The sequence below is a fragment of the Piliocolobus tephrosceles genome, chromosome 21 (assembly GCF_002776525.5).
Source record: "Piliocolobus tephrosceles isolate RC106 chromosome 21, ASM277652v3, whole genome shotgun sequence".
NCBI classification, from domain to species: Eukaryota; Metazoa; Chordata; class Mammalia; order Primates; family Cercopithecidae; genus Piliocolobus; species Piliocolobus tephrosceles.
In genome coordinates this window covers 102,991-124,650 of record NC_045454.1, presented here as the reverse complement: position 1 = coordinate 124,650, position 21,660 = coordinate 102,991, and the positions used below count along the sequence as shown (strand labels likewise).

The 21,660-nt window shown below is 49.2% G+C and overlaps 1 protein-coding gene across 1 annotated transcript in view; it reads right to left on the bottom strand.

The window, feature by feature from the left end:
* LOC111519901 (transient receptor potential cation channel subfamily M member 4) overlaps positions 1-21,660 on the bottom strand; it is a 53,899-nt gene that overhangs the window by 20,260 nt on the left and 11,979 nt on the right. The window contains exons 7-16 of the mRNA XM_026453101.1: positions 18,599-18,660; positions 18,255-18,446; positions 17,916-18,015; positions 11,841-11,953; positions 11,039-11,383; positions 10,730-10,864; positions 3,872-4,001; positions 3,552-3,697; positions 2,307-2,419; positions 1,857-1,934 (exon numbers count right to left, since the gene is read on the bottom strand). Of these exons, the coding sequence (XP_026308886.1) occupies positions 1,857-1,934; positions 2,307-2,419; positions 3,552-3,697; positions 3,872-4,001; positions 10,730-10,864; positions 11,039-11,383; positions 11,841-11,953; positions 17,916-18,015; positions 18,255-18,446; positions 18,599-18,660 (1,414 nt within the window). The remainder of the gene's footprint in view (positions 1-1,856; positions 1,935-2,306; positions 2,420-3,551; positions 3,698-3,871; positions 4,002-10,729; positions 10,865-11,038; positions 11,384-11,840; positions 11,954-17,915; positions 18,016-18,254; positions 18,447-18,598; positions 18,661-21,660) is intronic.

The window sequence follows — 21,660 nt, the reverse complement described above, 5'->3', positions numbered from 1 at the left end:
TGGTGGCTCATGCCTGTAATCCTAGCATTTTAGGAGGCTGAGGTGGACAGATCACGAGGTCAGGAGATGGAGACCATCCTGGCCACCATGGTGAAACCCCGTCTCTACTAAAAATACAAAAATATTAGCTGGGCGTGGTGGCAGGTGACTGTAATCCCAGCTACTCGAGAGGCTGAGGCAGGAGAATCGCTTGAACTCAGGAGGCAGAGATTGCAGTGAGCCGAGATCGCACCACTGCACTCCTGCTTGGAGACAGAGCAAGACTCCATCTGAAAAAACAAGCAAACAAAAAAGCTGTATATACATAAATATATTTAAATTTGAGGCCAGATACAGTGGCTTACACCATTTTGGGAGGCCAAGGTTTGGGGATAGCTTAAGCCCAGGAGTTTGAGACCAGCCTGGACAACATAGCAAGACTCAGACTTAAATTTTTTTTATTTTTATTTTTTTGATGGTGGCACATGCCTGCGTTCCCTGCTAGTTAGGAGGCTGACCTGAGCTTGGCATTTGGGAAGCTTCCTCAGTATCTCAGTCCCTGATGGGATGTGTGATATAGTTTGGACGTTTGTCCCTTCCAAATCTCACAATGAAATGTAATCCCTGGGCCGGGCACAATGGCTCACGCCTGTAATCCCAGTACTCTGGGAGGCTGAGGCGGGAGGATCACAAGGGCAGGAGTTCAAGAGCAGCCTGGCCAATATGGTGAAACCTGTCACTACTAAAAGTACAAAAGTTAGCCGGGCGTGGTGGCAGGTGCCTGTAGTCCCAGCTATTCAGGAGGCTGAGGCAGGAGAATCGCTTGAACCCAGGAGGCGGAGGTTGCAGTGAGCCGAAATCGCACCACTGCACTCCAGCCTGGGTGACGGATTGAGACTCCATTTCAAAAAAAAAAAAAAGGAAGAAATGTAATCCCTGGCTGGGCACACTGGCTCACACCTGTAATCCTAGCACTTTGGGAGGCCAAAGTGGGCGAATCACTTGAAGTCAGGAGGTCAACACCAGCCTGGCCAACATGGTAAAACACTGATTCTACTTTAAAAATACAAAAATTAGCTGGGTGTAGTGGCATGCACCTCTACTCCCATCTACCTGGAAGGCTGAGACAGGCGGATCAGGAACCCAGGAAACAGAGGCTGCACTGAGCCAAGATTGCACTACTGCACTCCAGCCTGGGCAACCGAGGGAGATTCCATATCAAAAAAAATAAAGAAAAGACAAAAAAGGCAAGACAAGATAGGAAGGAAGGAAGGAAGGAAGGAAGGAAGGAAGGAAGGAAGGAAGGAGGAAGGAAGGAAGGAAGGAAGGGAGGAAGGGAGGGAGGGGAGAAAGAGAGAGAGAGAAAGAGAAAGAAAGAAAGGAAAGAAAGAATAAAGAAAGAAAGAAAAAAGAAAGAAGAAAGAAAGGGAAAGAAAGAAATAAAAGAAGGAAAGAAATGTAATCCCTAATGTTGGAGGTTGGGCCTGGGGAAGGTGTTTGGGTCCTGGTGGTGCGTCTCTCATAAATGGCTTAGCACCATCCCTTTGGTGACTTTTTGCTCAGTTAGTTCACATGAGATCTATGTGGCACCCCCTACTCCTGCTTCTCCTCTTGCCATGTGATACACTGGCTCCTCCCTCACCTTCTGTCATGAGTGGAAGCTTCCTGAGGGCTCACCAGCAGCAGATGCCAGCACTATGCTTCCTGTACAACTTGCAGAACCATGAGCCAATGAAACCTCTTTTCTTTATAAATTACTCAGTCTCAGGTATTCCTTTGTAGCAACTCAAGAGGGGACTAACACAACGTGGAAGTGCCACATGTCCTGAACTTCCCAGGATGTCCCCACCTCACACAGTGCTGGGGGCTCCACTCACCCAACAGGCCCTTCTCCGTTAACGGCACTATCCATGTCAAACTCTAGCTCCTCCCGTGTGTGCTCCTCTTCTGATTTCCTGGCAAGGAGGGAAGCACAGAGTGAGAACTAAGGGGAAGAGGAGGTGGAGAGGCATTCTCCAGCAAAACTCCAACTTCTTCACCTGGAGACGTGGCAGACAGACAGAGAGGTGGTTTCCTAAAGTCACCCCAAAGGCACCTTCCCCCAGAGCCATGGCCAGAAAGGCAGAGTAACTGCCACTAGAGACACAGGGAGGATCCCCCCAAAACTCACCTCCCACAGCACTCCCTTAGTGGATGGAGAGACAGTCCTATTCCCAGGGAAGGGACACAAATGGGCAGATGAGGGAAGAAAGGTGGGCAGAGTGAGCAGAAAGGAGAAACTGAGCACCCCGCCCCCATCCCCACCACTCTTACCCCAGGGTACTGACCTGAAGGTGATGAGGCGGGTGTAGATGAGTGGGGGGCAAAAGAAGGCAAGAATCAGGGCCCAGATGGGTGTAGTGCTGGCCATATCTCCCCACCACTTCTGTGTCAGCAGAGACTGTGGGGGGTGGGCAGGATTAGGATTCAAATATCCCCCACAGCCCCTTCCCTAAGATGCCCAGCAAGGGTTGGACCACAGCTCCAAAGTACAGAGCAAGTGCCCAGTGTCACAGCCACAACTATTGAGGTAGGGAGACGGTGGTGAAAGGCAAAGACAACTTGGGCCAGGTTTTGACAGTAAACAGCCAACACTTAAATTGACACTATATGGCAGATACAGGGCTAAGCACTTTATGTAGATTAGTCCACTGAATCCCCAACACATAAGGGGGTGGGTACTAGTATCTCCTCCTTGGCACACATGAGGCACAGAGAGGTTAAGGAAATGGCCCAAAGAAACACAGCCTGTATATGGTAGAGCTGGATGAGTTTAACCACTATCCACAGCAAGGGACTCTGGGTAGCTGTTTGAAATGTGGGTAGCTAAACCATTCCAACAGATGAGGATGGGACTTCCTGTTGGGTGGGCACAACTTCCTGTACTGAAGTGAGATTCTGAGCCCCTGTCAGATTCAAACTAAAAATACTGATAATGTTTCCAAAATGTCAACTTGTCAGCATCGGAGAGACTGTGGGAGCAAGTGGGGCTTCCCAAGGCAGACGATTTCCTATAGAAAGGGTGGGATTTCCTAGGCCAAAGTTTATGTCCAAAAATAAAACGTAATTGTTCAGTAAGGCCATTCTAATTGCTGAGAACTGAAACTAGGGACCTCTAAAAGAATTGGAAAGGATTTCCTGTGGATGACATGGGACTTCCTGTGGATGACGTCAGACTTCCTGTGGATGACTTAGGACTTCCTTTGAAAGAAATGGACTCTTCCGTGAAAGCGGGAAGGACTTCTTAGGTTAAAGGTGGAACTTCCTGATAGGGTCACCAGGAGTTTCTCTATCTGGAGTGGAACTTTTTAGGAGGATGGGCTTTGTCGTGGGAAGGTTGGCTTTTAGTGGAAGGGAGTGAGGCTTCTTATGGGAAGAGCAGCCTTTCTGAGAGAGAAGAGAGACTTTCTGGGTAATCTCCAGGGAGAGGGGCTGGTCAAGACCATAGATGTTCCCAATGGCAGGGGCTCATCCCTCTACTTCCCAGAGTCCACTTGGAGACTGTTTGGGATGTTGATGTCGCAGATACTCACCTGTACCCCATCCTGGGCAAAGAAGGCACGGGCGTCAGCTTGCATGGCCAGCTGGAGGCAAGTGGCATCCCCCCAGAGCGGGCAGCGACGGAGGAGGAGGCGGGCAGCCCTTACCTCACTGCTGTGATAGCACTCACCAAAGAGGTCTAGAGGCAGAGGAGTTAATTATGTGACAGGGATGGGAAGTAGGGTGAGGGTGTGAAGGGAGAGGAAAGGGAATTTAAGGGGATGGCGCAGGGATATGTGAGGAGTGCGGAGATGCACATTCCCCCGCTGGCGGCAGCCCCCGTCCCTGCTCCCAGGCACCATGCTCCACGCACCAACGCCCATCCCCTCAAACTTGACCGCCAGGTCTTTCCTCCGTGCTGCCTCCTCAGCATCAGGCTCCAAACGTGCCATCACCCGGAGCAGCAAACAGGCCCCAAGAGCTGAGGAAACTGCATTGGAACCCTGGAGAGACAAAGCGGGCATGGATGCCTCAAAGACGGTTCATAGAGGGGGAGAAAGCCTGAAGTCAAGGGAAGGGACAGAGTCAGAGGTCAGAAACTAACTGGGGTCATCAGAGGCCAAGGAAGAAGCAATGTTTGGAGACAGATCTGGAAGAAACTGAACGTCAGTTGAAAATGCCAGAAGTCAGGTGGTTCAGAGACCAGGGATGCAAGTCACGGATGCAAGTCAGGGGTTCGAATGAATTCAGCAGTCACAGACAGGTCAAGAAGCAGTTGGAGGCTGGGTAAAGTGGCTCATGACTGTAATCCCAGCACGTTGGGAGGCTGAAGTGAAACCACCTTTGCAAAAATTACAACTGAGGAAATTATGACAATGAAAGAAATCAGACCTAGCTGACTCCATCTTGCTTCTAACCCTTAAGCTGTTCTTGCTTCTGGGCATAGGCTGAAGTAACTTTGGGAAGGAATTCAGTTCATGGTTTGACTCTGAAACAAAATCAATAATAGCCCTTTCCCAAAAGATGCCCTTCTTGCCTGGGGACCAGTCTGCCTTTGAGGACTAACAAATTAGCTACAAGATTATAAATTATGGGCCGGGCATGGTGGCTCACGCCTGTAATCCCAGCACTTTGGGATGCCAAGTCGGGCAGATCATGAGGTCAGGAGATCGAGACCATCCTGGCTAACACGGTGAAACCCCGTCTCTACTAAAAATACAAAAAATTAGCTGGGCGTGGTGGCGGGCGCCTGTAGTCCCAGCTACTCGGGAGGCTGAGGCAGGAGAATGGCGTGAACCCGGGAGGCAGAGCTGCAGTGAGCCAAGATTGTGCCACTGCACTCCAGCCTGGGCGACAGAGCGAGACTCTGTCTCAAAAAAAAAAAAAAAAATTAGAAATTATGGTTAGGGGGTCATGCAGCCTTTGGCTTCCCATATTGCTCCTGGGGATAACATTACTATTGTAAAACCTAAGATGAGTGCTTGAGATACTTTGCAGACCTTGCACTGGATGGATCAGCTGACATCACCCGGACTGTAATCTGGCTCAATGAGTTCTGCCTTCCCACTCAGGAACAAAAGACAGCCAGAAAAACTCACTTGGGCTCCCTGTGAGTCCATCTCCAACCTGACCAATCAGCACTCCCCACTTCCCAAGCCCCTACCCACCAAATTATCTTTAAAAACTCTCATCCCCGAATCCTCAAGGAGACTGATTTGAGTAATAATAAAACTGAGGTCTCCCGCATAGCCCGGCTCTGCGTTAATTACTCTTTCTCCATTACAATTTCCCTGTTTTGGTAAGTCGGCTCTGTCTAGGCAGCAGGCAAGGTGAACCCATTGGGTGGTTACAGATGCAGGAGGATTGCTTGAGCCCAGGAATTCAAGACCAGCCTAGGCAACATAGTGAGACTCCATATCCACAAAAAAAATTTTTTTTGGCCGGGCATGGTTGCTCACGCCTGTAATCCCAGCACTTTGGGAGGCTGAGGCAGGCGGATCACGAAGTCAGGAGATCAAGACCATCCTGGATAAAATGGTGAAACCCTGTCTCTACTAAAAATTAAAAAAAAATAAAAAAATAATTAGCTGGGGTTGCTGGCGGGCGCCCGGAAGCCCAGCTAATTTGGAGGGTGGGGGCAGGGGAATGGCGTAAACCCGGGGGGCGGAGCTTGCAGTGAGCTGAGATCCGGCCACTGCACTCCAGCCTGGGCGACAGAGCGAGACTCCGTCTCAAAAAAAATTTTTTTTAGTTAGCCAGGCGTGGTGGTTTGCTCCTGTAGTCCCAGCTACTAGGGAGGCTGAGGTAGGAGGATCAAATGAGCCCAGGAAGTTGAGGCTGCAGTGAGCCATGATCATGCCACTGCACTCCAGCCTGGATGACTGAGGAAGACACTGTCTCTAACAATAAAAGTTTTTTTTTTTTTTTTGAGACGGAGTCTCACTCTGTCACCAGGCTGGAGTGCTGTGGCTGGATCTCAGCTCACTGCAAGCTCCGCCTCCCGGGTTCACGCCATTCTCCTGCCTCAGCCTCCCAGGTAGCCACCTACTACTACTGTAGCCTGGGACTACAGGCGCCGCCACCTCACCCGGCTAGTTTTTTGTAGTTTTTAGTAGAGACGGGGTTTCACCGTGTTAGCCAGGATGGTCTCGATCTCCCAACCTCGTGATCCGCCCGTCTCGGCCTCCCAAAGTCCTGGGATTACAGGCTTGAGCCACCGCGCCCGGCCAACAATAAAAGTTTTAAAAGCACTTGGAGAGGTAACCAAAAATGCCAGTGTAGGGAACTTCAAAACTTCATCCCTCCACAAAAGCAACCAATAGCTAGCAAAAACTGTCAGAATCAACTTTTCTAGAATTCTGGAATCTAATCCAAAACTTACCAAAAAAACCAAGAAAATGCTTAATGAAGAGACTACTAAATTTCAGTAAGAGGGCGCTGCAGCATTTTAACCTACCCACTTACTATATCCCCAGCTCCCCAGCTCAGTGGCAGCCTTGAAGACAAAGACACACATTCCTGGTGTGGGCCGCTGGTACTAGAGGAGCAATTCAGACCTTACCCTCCAGAATTGTGGTCGCGTGGGGCCCTATCTGGTGGCTCCCTGAAGCAACAGCTGAAGGGTTTGACTTTGCTTCACCTGCCTTAGAGCTTTCCCCAGAGAAAAAATGCCTTTCCAGCAGTGTGTGTTAAAATCTTTTTTGAGATGGAGTTTCACTCTTGTTGCCCAGGCTGGAGTACAATGGTAAGATCTCAGCTCACCACAACCTCTGCCTCCCGGCTTCAAGCAGTTCTGCCTCAGCCTCCCAGGTAGCTGGGATTAGAGGTATGCGCCACCATGCCTGGCTAATTTTTGGTATTTTTAGTAGAGATAGGGTTTCTCCATGTTGGTCAGGCTGGTCACAAATTCCTGACCTCGGGTGATCTGCCCGCCTCGGCATCCCAAAGTGCTGGGATGACAGCGGGAGTCACCGCACCGGCTTGTTAAAATCTTTCAAAGGCAAATGAATTCTCCACAGCCACCAGAGTCAAGGAATCACAGTAAAGGCAGCAATAGATACACTAAGCAGCTTGGAAAGAAAGAGGCTATGAGCTGGGCGCGGTGGCTCAAGCCTGTAATCCCAGCACTTTGGGAGGCCGAGACGGGCGGATCATGAGGTCAGGAGATCGAGACCATCCTGGCGAACACGGTGAAACCCTGTCTCTACTAAAAAATACAAAAAACTAGCCGGGTGAGGTGGCGGGCGCCTGTAGTCCCAGCTACTCGGGAGGCTGAGGCAGGAGAATGGCGTGAACCTGGGAGGTGGAGCTTACAGTGAGCTGAGATCCGGACACTGCACTCCAGCCTGGGCGACAGAGTGAGACTCCGTCTCAAAAAAAAAAAAAAAAAAAAAAAAAAAGAGGCCATGAAAGGAAACACTTGGAGGAAATAAGGGCTTTGAAAAGCTTCCTTGTGTGCCAGGAAATTCAAAAGGCTAGATGCATGACTAGGGCTAGCGGCGTACTCAGAAAATACCAAAGAAAACCTGACGCTCTTATCTCTGCCTGAACTTTAGGCTCTGCACAAGCAGGAAGTGAAGACTAAAGCAGAATTGTAAACAGCTTGGCTAACTATTGAAAGACTGCTTCAATACACAGCCATGGTGGGCCAGGCGCGGTGGCTCAAGCCTATAATCCCAGCACTTACAGGGAGTTTCTTGTGTTTGCTTCTATGGTTCCAGGTATTTAAGGATATCTCTGTCAAGTCACTAGCAGACCACTAAGCTAACAGAAGAGGGGCTTCCACGGCCACACATGACAAAGAATACAGACTTTCCTAAAAAAAAAGAGAGAGAGAGAATACAGACTTTTCTTCTAAAAAAACTTTAGAGAAGTCACTAAACAGGGTGGGTATGGTGGCTCACACCTATAATCCCTGCACTTTGGGAGGCCGAAGCAGGTGGATCACCTGAGGTCAGGAGTTTGAGACCAGCTTGGCTAGCATAGTGAAACCCCATCTCTACGAAAAATACAAAAATTAGCCGGGTGTGGTGGTACACACCTGTAATCCCAGCTACTTGGGAGGCTAAGGCAGGAGAATCGCTTAAACCTGGGAGGTGGAGCTTGCAGTGACCTGAGATTGCACCACCACACTCTAGCCTGGGCCACAGAGCGAGACTCCATCCCAAAACAACAACAAGAAAAAGAAAAAAGAAAAGTCACTAAACAAACAACAATGACCCACAGCAAGCAACAGCCACAACAAACCCTGGAGGGAGGGCATAAGCTGATTTCCAGAGTTGCAACATTATCATATTCAAAATGTTCCCCTTTTCAACAAAAAATTATGAGGCATGCAAAGAAACAAGACAATATGGTTCATATACTGGAAAAAAAAAGAAATTAATAGAGACCAGCCACAGTGGCTCACACCTGTAATCCCAGCACTTTGGGAGGCCAAGGCAGGAGAATTGCTTGAGCCCAAGAATTCAAGACCAGCTTGGGCAACATAGTAAGACCCCATCTCTGCAGATTTTTTTTTTTTTTTTTTTTTTTTTGAGATGGAGTCTCGCTCTGTTGCCCAGGCTGGAGTGCAGTGGCCAGATCTCAGCTCACTGCAAGCTCCGCCTCCCGGGTTTACGCCATTCTCCTGCCTCAGCCTCCCGAGTAGCTGGGACTACAGGTGCCCGCCGCCTCGTCTGGCTAGTTTTTTGTATTTTTTGATAGAGACGGGGTTTCACCGTGTTAGCCAGGATGGTCTCGATCTCCTGACCTCATGATCCGCCCATCTCGGCCTCCCAAAGTGCTGGGACTACAGGCTTGAGCCACCGCACCCGGCCATGCAGATTTTTTTAAAATTAGCTTGTCATGTGGCCGGTAGACCCAGCTACTCAGGAGGCTGAGGTGGGAAGATCGCTTGAGTCCAAGAAGGTCAAGGTTGCAGTGAACTCTGGTCACACCACTGCAGTCCAGCCTGAGTGACAGAATGAGACTCTGTCTCAACAACAAGAAAAAAAAGAAAAAAAGAAAAGAAAGGAAAATAAATGAAATGAATAGAAATGAGTAGGAAAAATAAATAAATGAATAGAAACTATCCCTGCAGAAACTCAGACATTGAACTTACTAGACAAAGACTTTAAATAACCTGTCTTAAATATGCTCAAAGAGCTAAAGGAAATCATGAAAAAAGAACTAAAGGTAGACAGGAAAAAGATGTCTCACCCCCTAGAGAATAAGAATACAGAGATAGAGGCAGTGTTTCCTGAAACTGGGTTAATTCTTTATAGAAATGTGAACACTGAATTTATTTTTTTAAAAATAATAAAAATTTAGGCCGGGCGCGGTGGCTCAAGCCTGTAATCCCAGCACTTTGGGAGGCTGAGACGGGCGGATCACGAGGTCAGGAGATTGAGACCATCCTGGCTAACACGGTGAAACCCCATCTCTACTAAAAAATACAAAAAACTAGCCAGGCGCGGTGGCTGGCGCCTGTAGTCCCAGCTACTCGGGAGGCTGAGGCAGGAGAATGGCGTGAACCCAGGAGGCGGAGCTTGCAGTGAGCTGAGATCCGGCCACTGCACTCCAACCTGGGCGACAGAGCGAGACTCCGTCTCAAAAAAAAAATAATAATAATAATAATAATAATAAAAATTTAAAAAAATAAAAAATAAAAAACCAGAAAACATCTTATATGTACATAGGTCTTGAGTGAAGTGGTGCTTTTTTTTCCTGCTTTTTATAGAAGAGATTGAGAATGGTACTCTAATCAAAAATAAAGTTTTGTAGTGGGACCAGGGGAGAAAAAAAAGAATATAGAGATAGAAATTACAGAAAGGAACCAAACAGAAACTCTGAAGCTAAAAAGCACAATAACTGAAACATAAAAACCACTAGAGGGACTCAACAGTAGATTCATAAAAAAGGCAAAATAAAGATCAGTGAATTTGAAGCTAAGTTCATTGAGATTATCCAGCTGGAGGAGAAAAAAGAAAAACAAATGAAGGAAAATAAGTAGAGCCTAAGGGACTTGCAAGACACCATACAGAATACTAATACACACATAATGAGAGTCCAAAAGGAAAAGAAAGAGAGAAAGGGAAAGAAATAATATTTGAAGATATAATGTCCTAAAAACTTCCAAAATTTCGTGAAAGACGTAAGTCTACACATCCAGGAAGCTCAAGGAACTCCAAGTAAAATAAATTCAGAGAGATCCACACTGAGATATGTTATCAAAGGCCAAAACAAAGAGAGGATCTTGGCCGAGCATGGTGGCACATGCCTGTAATCCCAGCATTTTTTGAAGTCGAAGCAGGCGGATCACTTGAGGTCAGCAGTCCAGCCTGGCTAACATGGTGAAACCCCATCTCTACTTAAAAAAAAAAAAAAAAAAATACAAAAATTAGCCATGCATGGTGGCAGGTGCCTGTAATCCCAGTTACTTGGGAGGCTGAGGCAGGAGAATTACTTGAACCTGGGAGACTGAGGTTGCAGTGAGCCAAGATCATGCCACTGCACTGCAGCCTGGGCAACAGAGCGAGACTCTGTCTCGAAAAGTAAAAATATAAAATAATGCTTGATATGAGGGAGAGAAAAGAAAGAGGAAGCAGTTGGAGGCATATATCACGGATGGAGGATGGGGCGACGGTCAGGTGATGTCAGGGGTCGGGGAATTGTATGGTAATTGTATGGTGAACACTGGCATCCAGTGGCCTAAAGGACAGGGATGCAGGAGCGCCAAGTCAGCACTCACCATCTCCCAGAAGTACATGGCCATCTGTGCCCTGTTCAGCAGCAGTGCCCAAATAAGCAGGTCACTCCAGGGGGCCTGCCCGAGGTCAACATCCAGTGAGAACAGCGAGGTGGCCTTGTCCGAGAGCAGACCCGTCTGCCAGCAAAAGGAGGGGTGGTGAGGACTGGCCCCTCCCCAACACTGGCCACCACCAGCCCTGCCCCTGGTTTGGTCACACCCCTGCTCTGGCCACGCCCCATTCCTGATGTAATCCCGCCCCCAGGTCCTTCCCATGGAGAGGGGGCCCCCCCAGCTTTGCCCGGTCCTTACGCTCTCCCCGAAGCCCTGGCCTGGGTGAGGGTCCCAGGCGCCCCCGGAGGGGTACCTCGGCGCACACATCTTCCCCAGCAGCATCCTCAGCACATGCCCCACGTCAGGGGGCCGGGGCTCCGCAGCTCCCCCTTTTTGGGCTAGGGCTTTGGTGCCTGCGCTGTGGGACGCCTGATCCAAAAGGTTGCGGATGAGCGAGTTGGGGGGCGCCGCGCCGTAGAGTTGGGCCAGGCGCATCGGGGTCAGAAAGCGGCCCAAGCTGAGGCCGTGGGAGATGAGCAAGCGCACGAACTCGGGCCGGTCATTCAGCAGGGCGTCCATGAGGGAGGCTTCGAGATGGAAGGACTGGCGGGGGTGCGATGAATGGGGGAAGAGATTAGCTCAAAGGTTAAGGACAAGAGAAGGGAGTACAACGGTATGAGGGACAGATGGATGGATGGATGGATGGATGGCTTGATGGATGGATGGATGGATGGACAGACGGATGGATGGACAAAGGGATGGATGGATAAAATGGATGGATGGATGGATGGACAAATGGATGGATGGATAAATAGATGAATGAACGGATGAATGGATAGATGGATGTACAGGGTGGAGAGATGGATAGATGGACAGAGGGATGGATGGGGAGAGAGGAAACATGTTGGGGCAGATGGACAATCAGAGATGGATGGGCAATTAAGGGAAGGCTGGACAGGCCATAATGGAAGGCAGGGTGGAAAGGTGTCTAAAAAGGCAGAGAGGGAGGAGAGCACAGTCCCCTTGTCAGGATGCCCAACCCCAGGCCCTGACCCCTCACCCGCCATTGGATGTCCCCCCGAAAGAGTTCACTCTGGGCAATGTCCACGCGGTTCCAAGCCACAGCCAAACGCAGCTCGTCCAGGTAGGCTGAGGCCTCCGAGCTCCCGCAGGCTGGAAGGATTAGAGGGAGAGGGGGCAAGAAGTCAGGGGAGGAGGGACATCTTATGAATGTCTATTTTGCTTCTATTTTGCATGCCTGACTTTTAAACTCTGCATAAAGGGGGTGCTACTGGGCAGAGTGTGGGGGTCTTTAAGCAGTCAGGTTATGATAAGCATAAGGTCATTTGGCTCAGGGCCAGAGCACAGACCACTGGTTTACAGCCCCCAAGAAGAAAGAAAAGGAATCACTTATTCATTTAATATTTATTGAGGTATGTTATGGACCAAGCAGTGGAGAGAGAAATCGGATACAGTTCCTACCCTGAGGAAGCTGGTTCTATTGGGGGAAATATGTCCCCCCAACACATAACTACCCTTAGAGTGCTTGGTGCCCTCAGAGGTGGGCATATAATATGATTAGGACCCAGAGGAGGATATGGTCACAGAGGTATAGAGTGGCCCAAGACAGCTCCCAGAGAATGTGTGTTGAGGTAGCACTTCGAAAGACCACCAGGATTGGGAGGTGTGCATCTAAGATGGGAAAAGGGCGTTCAAAGCAGCAGGCACAGCAGAAGCAAAGGCCTGGGTGCAAAAACAAAACAAAACAACAACAAAAAAAAACCACACAGCAGATGATGACAAATGTGAGTCACTCTGATTTCTGAAACTTGGGGTTTGTTGTGAGGGGAAAGAGGTGACAACAGCAGAAAATGAGATTGGAAAAAATCTGAACATGAGAGGGACTCGGAGAGACCCTGGAGGTCACTAAAACAGCAAGAGAGAACAAGAAACCCTTAAAAATTTAGCCATAGCAGAGGGTGGTTTGTATGGTGACTATTAGTAAGGCTCATTTCTTCATCTCTGATTTTTTTTTTTTCGAGACGGAGTCTTGCTCTGTCACCCAGGCTGGAGTGCAGTGGCCGGATCTCAGCTCACTGCAACCTCCGCCTCCCGGGTTCATGCCATTCTCCCGCCTCAGCCTCCTGAGTAGCTGGGACCACAGGCGTCCGCCACCTCGCCCGGCTAATTTTTTGTACTTTTAGTAGAGACAAGGTTTCACTGTGTTAGCCAGGATGGTCTCGATCTCCTGACCTCGTGATCCGCCCGTCTCGGCCTCCCAAAGTGCTGGGATTACAGGCTTGGGCCATCGCGCCCGGCCAAAACCCTTAAAAATTTGATCCAGCTATTTAGTGGATCCAAACATGTACAGTCAACAGGGGCATGAAAAGTCCTGAAGGGCATTTGTTGTGACATGGAGTTAGGTTTCCTTCTGCCTCCACTTGCTCTGTATCTATCTCCAAAACAAATTCATCTCATTCTGGTTGCTCCAAAAACTGGTACCACAGAAAGAGATAATCTCATGCAGCAGACATGAGCAATGGGCTCTGGGGCAGGAAGACGTGGGTTCCAGTCCTCGGTCCACCAGTACCAGCTGAGTGACTTCAGGCAAGCCATTGAACCTTGGGAGCCTCGGTTTCCTCATCTATGAAATGGGAGATAGTGGCACCCCCTTCAGAGCACTGTAATCAATTACAGTAACTGTGAGAGGAAATTCCACGCTGTGGTGACTCTGTAGCTTGACCAGTGTAGCCTCTAAGGCTGTAGTTGAGGAAACAGAGGCCCAGAAAGGCAGTCACATGTCTAGGACCACATGGCTTTCTGTGCTCTTTCAAAACCCAGATGTCCATTCAGAGCGGGCTTTTCTATGATTTTCTTTTCTTTTCTTTTTTTTTTTTTTGAGACGGAGTCTCGCTCTGTTGCCCGGGCTGGAGTGCAGTGGCTGGATCTCAGCTCACTGCAAGCTCCGCCTTCCGGGTTTACGCCATTCTCCTGCCTCAGCCTCCCGAGTAGCTGGGACTACAGGCGCCCGCCACCTCGAACGGCTAGTTTTTTGTATTTTTTAGTAGAGACGGGGTTTCACCGTATTAGCCAGGATGGTCTCGATCTCCTGACCTCGTGATCCGCCCGTCTCGGCCTCCCAAAGTGCTGGGATTACAGGCTTGAGCCACTGCGCTTGGCCTTCTATGATTTTCTATAATTCTAGGAAGCTCTCCTACTTCCCCCACAGTTTCAAAAGAAGCAAACAAAATCGTTTATTTATTTATTTATTTTTTAAGAGGAGTCTTACACTGTCGCAGGGGCTGGTGTGCAGTGGCACAATCTCGGCTCACTGCAACCTCTGCCTCCCGGGTTCAAGCGATTACAGGCACTGGCCGCCACGCCCAGCCCGGCTAATTTTTTTTGTATTTTTGGTAGAGATGGGGTTTCACTATGTTGGCCAGGCTTGTCTGGAACTCCTGACCTCGTGATCTGCCCACCTCAGCCTCCCAAAGTGCTGGGATTATAGATGTGAGCCACTGCACCCAGCCCAAAATCATTTATAATATTTTGATTTATAGGCCGGGCATGGTGGCGCATGCCTGCAATCCTAGCACTTTGGGAGGCCAAGGTGGGCGGACTGCCTGAGCTCAGGAGTTCGAGACCAGCCTGGGTAGCACAGTGAAACCCTGTCTCTGCTAAAATACAAAAAATTAGCCGGGCATGGTGGCGTGCGTCTGTAGTCCCAGCTACTCGGGAGACTGAGGCAGGAGAATTGCTTGAACCCGGGAGGCGGAGGTTGCAGTGAGCCGAGATCGTATCACTGCACTCCAGCCCGGGTGACAGAGCAAGACTCCATCTTAAATAATAATAATAATAATAATAGGCTGGGCGCAGTGGCTCACGCCTGTAATCCCAGCACTTTGGGAGGCCGAGGTGGGCAAATCACCTGAGGTCAGGAGTTCGAGACCAGCCTGACCAACATGGAGAAACCCCACCTCTACTAAAAATACAAAATTAGCTGGGTGTGGTGGTGCACGCCTGTAATCCCAGCTACTTGGGACACTGAGGCAGGAGAATCACTTGAACCCAGGAGGTGGAGGTTGCGGTAAGCCGAGATCATATCATTGCACTCCAGCCTGGGCAACAAGAGCGAAACTCTGTCTCAGAAATAATAATAATAATACCTTGCTTTATATTCTGCCTTAATCTGGCACCATTTGTCACCTGGACACCCGACCCTGTCCCCACCTTGTCCCTTCATACTCACCATGTTCCATACTCAACTCAGTATCTAACCCTCAAACCCATCTTCCCTGCGTCCTCATCTCAGGCCCCTCTATCCACCCAGTCAATAAGGCAGACCCCCAGATACTGTCCTTGTCCCTTCCTGCCCCTCCCATCTCACAGGCCATCAGCCCCCAAGTTCCAAGTCCCATGTCCAGCCTCCTGACTCTCTGCTGAGCCTCCCCTACTGTCCCCCTGGCCCCAGCGGCAGCTCAAGCTTTGGCCCCCCCAACCACTGTCACTGCAGTCTCTTCTCTCCTCTCCACTCTGCACCCACCTACTCCCAGAGGGTCTGTTTTTGTTTTGTTTTTTTTGTGACAGGGTCTTCCTCTGTCACCCAGGCTGGAGTGTAGTGGCACCGTCACAGCTCACTTCAGCTTTGAGACATCCTGGGCTCAAGCGATCCTCCTGCCTCAGCCTCCCAAGTAGCTGGAACTACAGGAACATAGTGCCACGCCCAGCTAATTTTTTATAGAAATGGGGGCCTCATTATGCTGCCCAGGCTCGTCTCAAACTCCTGGGCTCAAGTGAACCTCCTTCCTTGGCCTTCCAAAGTGCTGTAATTACAGGCATGAGCCTTCACACTTGGCCAGAGAGTCTTTTTTATCCACACAACCGACCCTGGTCCTCTGCTGCCTCTCAAGGACAGCCTTTAGACCCTCTGCCTGGCATTTGAGGTCCTGGGTGGTTTGGCCCTACCCGCCTTACTGGCCTTGTCTCCAACACTCCCTTCATGCCAATGATACATACCAGCCCTGCGAGCCTCTGACGTCTCTCCAAACATGCCCCTTCTTATGGGCTTGAGAATTATACAGACTCACATGAAAAGCCTGACCCCTGCTACTAGCCAGATGACCTTGGGCAAGCGATTTTTCCTCTCTCTGAGCCTCAGTCTCTTCATCTGCAAAATGGAGTGATAATCCTTGCAGGCAGGGAAGGGAGATGAAGGGCAAAGGAGTATACCAACTGCCCAGCACTAGGCCTACCTATGCTAGACTCTTAAGAAGCATTCATGGGCCCGGGGCGGTGGCTCAGGCCTGTAATCTCAGCACTTTGGGAGGCCGAGGTGGGCAGATCACGAGGTCAGGAGGTCAAGACCATCCTGGCCAACACGGTAAAACCCCGTCTCTACTAAAAATACAAACATTAGCCAGTCGTGGTGGCAGGCACCTGTAGTCCCAGCTTCTCCGGAGGCTGAGGCAGGAGAATCGCTTGAACCCGGGAGGTGGAGCTTGCAGTGAGCCGAGATTGCGCCACTGTACTCCAGCCTGGGCAACAGAGCAAGACTCCGTCTTAAAAAAAAAAAAAAAAAAAAAAAAAAGACCTTGCCCTTTCTTTCTTGCTGAAATTTCATCCATTCAACTCTGCTATCCCCAGGCCTATCAGCCATCTACAGTTCCCCCAGTGGACTGCGATCACTTACACGCTCCTGCTGGGCTTACACCACCACCCCCGCAAACCACATCTTACAGAGCTGCCTTATTTTCTCTCAGGAGGCTGCTGAGGCTGCTGAGTTAACTTCTGCAGAGTGAATCAGATTTGCCCCCTGAGAGTCACCTTATACTGAAGGACGTGCCCCCAGAGGAAATGGAACCATATTAAGACGAGATCCCTCTTACTGGGCCCCCACCAGGGACCGGGCACGACTCATACCTTGCCTTGGAGGCTTATAACACTCCTGCAAGATATTATCACCACTTTCCACAGAGAGAAACCGGGGCTCAGAGAGGGGAAGCTGCTTTCTCAAGACCACACAGCAAGAAAGAGGCCAAGCTGGTTTGTTTCTTTTTGCTTGTTGGTTTGTTTCTTTTTGAGACAGAGTCTCGCTCTGTCGCCCAGGCTGAAATGCAGTGGTAACCCCAGTCCTTTGGGAGACTGAGGCGGGAGGATCAGTTGAGGCCAGGAGTTCACGACCAGCGTAGGCAACAGAGCAAGACCTCGTCTGTACCAAAAAAAAAAAAAAAATTTTTTTTAATTTACCAGTGTAGTGGCAGGCAGGTGTGTTCCCAGCTACTCAGAAGGCTGAGGTAGGAGGATCACTTGAGCCTGGGAGGTTGAGGCTGCAATGAGCCGTGATCACACCACTGTACTCCAGATTGGCCTACAGAGCAAGACCCTGTCTCAATAAATAAATAAATAAGCCCCACCCCAGCCTCTTCCAGGTGGGTATTATGCTTCCCCGCCTTGGTTTTCATCATTCCATCCTCCAAGCTGCCATTTCTAGTGAAATATCTGGACTTCCTCACAGGGAGACAGTGTTTTGGTTCATGTCTAGACAGAGTGCTTCATGCATATTGGAAGCATATAGGGAAGGAAGAATGGGGTGGGTGGATGGATAGATGGAAGAACAGTTGGATGGATGCATGAAAAGCTGGAGGGGTAGAAGGGTAAATGGATGAAAGATCAATGGATGGAGGAATGAGTGGATGAAATTGTCAGTGGATGTGTGGACGGACAGGTGAGAAGATGGATGATGGATGGAGGAATGAGTGGATGGAATTCTCAGGAATTGTTGGTGGATGTGTGGATGGACAGGTGAAAGGATGGATGGATGAAAGAATGACAGATGACTGGAAGGATGGGTAGGTAAAGAGATGGAAAGATCGACCTGTACATATGGATGGATGGCTGGAAAGTTGAAAGAATGGCTAGATGGATCCAATAGAGGAAAGCAGACGCTGGAACATAATGGAAGCATCCGGGAAAACTACCCAAATAGCACCATGCAAAGCCCCAAAGGGGAAAGATATTAAGAGGGGTAAAGGGGGCATGGGCCTTGGATTAGAGAGGGTGGATGAAGTGCCCAGGCCAGGAAAGGTGTCCAAGGTTGAACTGAGAGAGGGGGAGGACCGGAGGGTACAACTTTTACCCTTCACAAGGGCCTTCAAAACTATGGTCTCGAATTCCTCAGACCCATCCTCAGAAGAACAGACTGTCAGGAGCTCCTTCCGGGTCATAATCCTCTCCACCTGTGGAATAGCCAGTTCTGGATCCCTAGCCCAGCTCCATCCCCAGCTCCTGTTGGGCCCTGTCCAAAGGGATAGAGGAGGCCATTCCCCTCCAGGACCTAATAGTCTAGGTGCCCAGAACCCTCTACTCCTGGAAACTGGAAGTCCAGGCCCCCAGCCCCTCCTCCCTCAGACCCAGAAGCCCAAGTCCCCAGTTCCCTCCCATCTCAGGATCCAGAGTTGGGCCCCCAGTGTCATACCTGGGCCTGCAGGACCTCAGGGTCCCCTTTGGGAAAGAAACGCCTGATTCGATCCCGGGCTTCGCCTTGCCTGGCTCCCCCACTCCCTGGGGCCAGAGTGTCTTCCAGGGTCTCCGCCAGGCAGTCCGCAGCTCCCCCAGAGCCGGCCACGAGGAGACAGGGGAGCTGAGCCTGGGTGGCGTTCTCTATTTGCTACAGGATAAAGGGGAGAGTCACGTCAGAGAAGGCAGGATATTCACCCTACCCAGAGTCAGACCCCCAGACCCTCCCTATGACTCAGGACCCAGGAGTCCTAGCCCCCAACTCTCCTTCCTCCTTAGATCCAGGCATCCAGGCCCCTGTACCGTCAACATCTTCTCATCACCATCGATCAGGAGGAGCAGGACAGGGATGTCAATTCCAGTCCCTGAGGCAAGAAGAGAAGGGGGCTTGATTACCTCCCATCAGCCTTTGCTGGAGATAGGAGAAAACCACATATCCCAGGAGTCCCTGGGGCAAATATCAGCCTTGTCCTAATCTTCTGTTCAGAGGCTCATTGGAATTGTCATTTCTTTTTTTACTTAATTACGTATTTATTTTAGAAATGAGCGTCTTGCTGTGTTGGCCAGGGTGGTCTCGAACTCCTGGCCTCAAGCAATCCTCCCAACTTGGCCTCCCAAAGCGCTGGGATTACAGGCATGAGCCACCGCACCAGCCTAACTTTTGAAACAGGGTGTCACTCTATCACCCAGGATGGAGTGCAGGGCCATGATCACACCTTACTGCAGTCTTGATCCTCCTACTTTAGCCTTCTAAGCAGCTGGGACGACAGGCATGCACCACCGTGCCCAGCTAACTTTTTAAATTTTGGTAGAGACGGAGGTCTTGCCATCTTGCCCAGGCTGGTCTCGAACTCCTGGACTCAAGGGATCCTCCCACCTTGGCCTCCCAAAGTGCTGGAATTACAGCTGTGAGCCAGCGTGCCCAGCCACAATTGTCGTCTTTGTTCAGGAGGGAGCTAGATTTTGAAGACAGTAATGCTTAACTTCCCCAGGGAGGAGGGGGCTGAGGACCGGGACTCCTGAGTCCTTGAATGAGGCAGGTATTTCTTGCATGAGTCAATCTTGTAATTGATTAACCATCAGGAGCCAGAGGGAGTGAAAGTTCAAACAGAAAGTAAAGGAAATGAGAATAGAAAGGGCTATCCAAACACAATATAGATATGTACTAAAATCCAATTGCACCATAAAGATAAGATTAAACTAACTCTATTCCCATTAAAATTAGAAACTAGGCCAGGCGAGGTGACTCACACCTGTAATCCCAGCACTTTGGGAGGCCGAGGTGGGTGGATTACCTGAGGTCAGGAGTTCAAAACCAGCCTGACCAACATGGTGAAACCTCATCTCTACTAAAAATACAAACATTAGGCAGGGTGTAGTGGCTCACGCCTGTAATCCCAGCACTTTGGGAGGCTGAGGCGGGCAGATCACGAGGTCAGGAGTTCGAGACCAGCCTGACCAACATGGTGAAACCCCATCTCTACTAAACATACAAAAATTAGCTGGGCATGGTGGCACATGCCTGTAATCCCAGCTACTCAGGAGTTTGAGGCAGGAGAATCGCTTGAACCCAGGAGGCAGAGGTTGCAGTGAGCCAAGATCGTGCCACTGCACTCCAGCCTGGGTGACAGAACGAGTCTCCATCTCAAAAAAACACGAAAATTTGCCGGGCATTGTGCCACATGCCTGTGGTCCCAGATACTCAGGAGGCTGAGGCAGGAGAATCGCTTGAGCCCAGGAGGCAGAGGTTGCAGTGAGCTGTGATTGCACCACTGCACTCCAGCCTGGGCAACAGAGAGAGACCCCTTTTCAAAAAAAAAAAAGAAAGAAAGAAAATTATGAGATACCTGGGAATTCACTCATCCAGAAAGGCACAGGATATTTATGAGGAATCTTACAAATTTTATTTAAGGACAGGTCTAATAAATGGAAAAACTAACAGTAAGTCAACTTGTCACAAATTAACATATAAATTCAGTACAGCCTGGAGAAAGAGGGAGGTTAAGAGGAAGTTTGGAGGTGTTTACCCTATTTTGAATGGAACAGAATCATTTTAAACTTCATATGGAAAAATAAGTGTCAGAGAAGAGCCAAGAAATTGTTCAGAAAGGACAGTGAGAAGGAGCTTTCGTTAACATATATTAAAGCATCTTTATTTATGTATTTATTTTTATGATTGAGACAGGGTGTCACTCTGTCACCCAGGCTGGAGTGCAGTGATACCATCTCGGCTCACTGCAGCCTCCACTTCCTAGGCTCAAGCGATCCTCCCACCTCAGCCTCCCCAGTAGCTGGGACTACAGGCATGTGCCACCATGCCTGGCAATTTATTTTTATTTTTGTAGAAATGGAGTTTCATTATGTTGCCAGGCTGGTCTTGAATTCCTGAGTTCAAGTGATCCACCCGCCTCGGCCTCCTAAAGTGCTGCATTACAGGCGTGAGCCACCACACCTGGCCTTAAAACATCTTTAAACTGCTGTAATCAAAGCATAGTTTGGCCCCAGGAATATATAAGTAGAGAAAAAAAAAGTTTTCAAAACGGATTTCAACAGATAAAGGATCTGAATACGCAACCACAAGAATTTCTTTTCAGCTAGGAAAGGATGGTTTATTAAATGGCCATAAAGAAAACATAGCTTCTCCTTTGGAGGAACAGAAATATAGACTCCTGACCTCAAAATATGTAAAAAATCATTTCCAGATGGATTAAAGGTTTAAATATAAAACTAAGAGATATTAAAAGACGACTTAGGAGAATATTTGTCTTGGAGTGGGATGAGCCTTTCTAAGACAGGCAGCCAAGGGGTTATAAAAGAGACAAAAGCTATATCTAACCCCATAAAAACGATAGGATTTTTTTATAGCAATAGACACCACATAAAAGTTGCTTTTTACATTTTGTTGCTGGGCGCAATGGCTTATGCCTGTAATCCCAGCATTTTGGGAGGCCAAGGTGGGTGGATCGCTTGAGCTCAGGAGTTCGAGACCAGCCTGGGCAACATGGCAAAATCCCGCTTCTACCAAAAACACAAAAAATTAGCTGGGCGTGGTGTGGTGATGTGCACCCGTGGTTCTAGCTACTCAGGAAGCTGAGGTGGAAGGATTCCTTGAGCCCAGGAGGCGGAGATTGCAGTGAGCCAAGATCATACCACTGCACCACTGCACTCCAGCCTGGGTGAGACCCTACCTCAAAAAAAAAAAAAAAAAAGACCTTTTATTTAGCATCAAACATTTAGTGTCAAACATTAGTAAACCTTAGATATCCACAAACTGGGAATTTTTTTATATTTTTTTAAACTGTAATTCCATGAAAGATTCGACTGGGGAATTTTTTTTTTTTTTTTGAGACGGAGTCTCGCTCTGT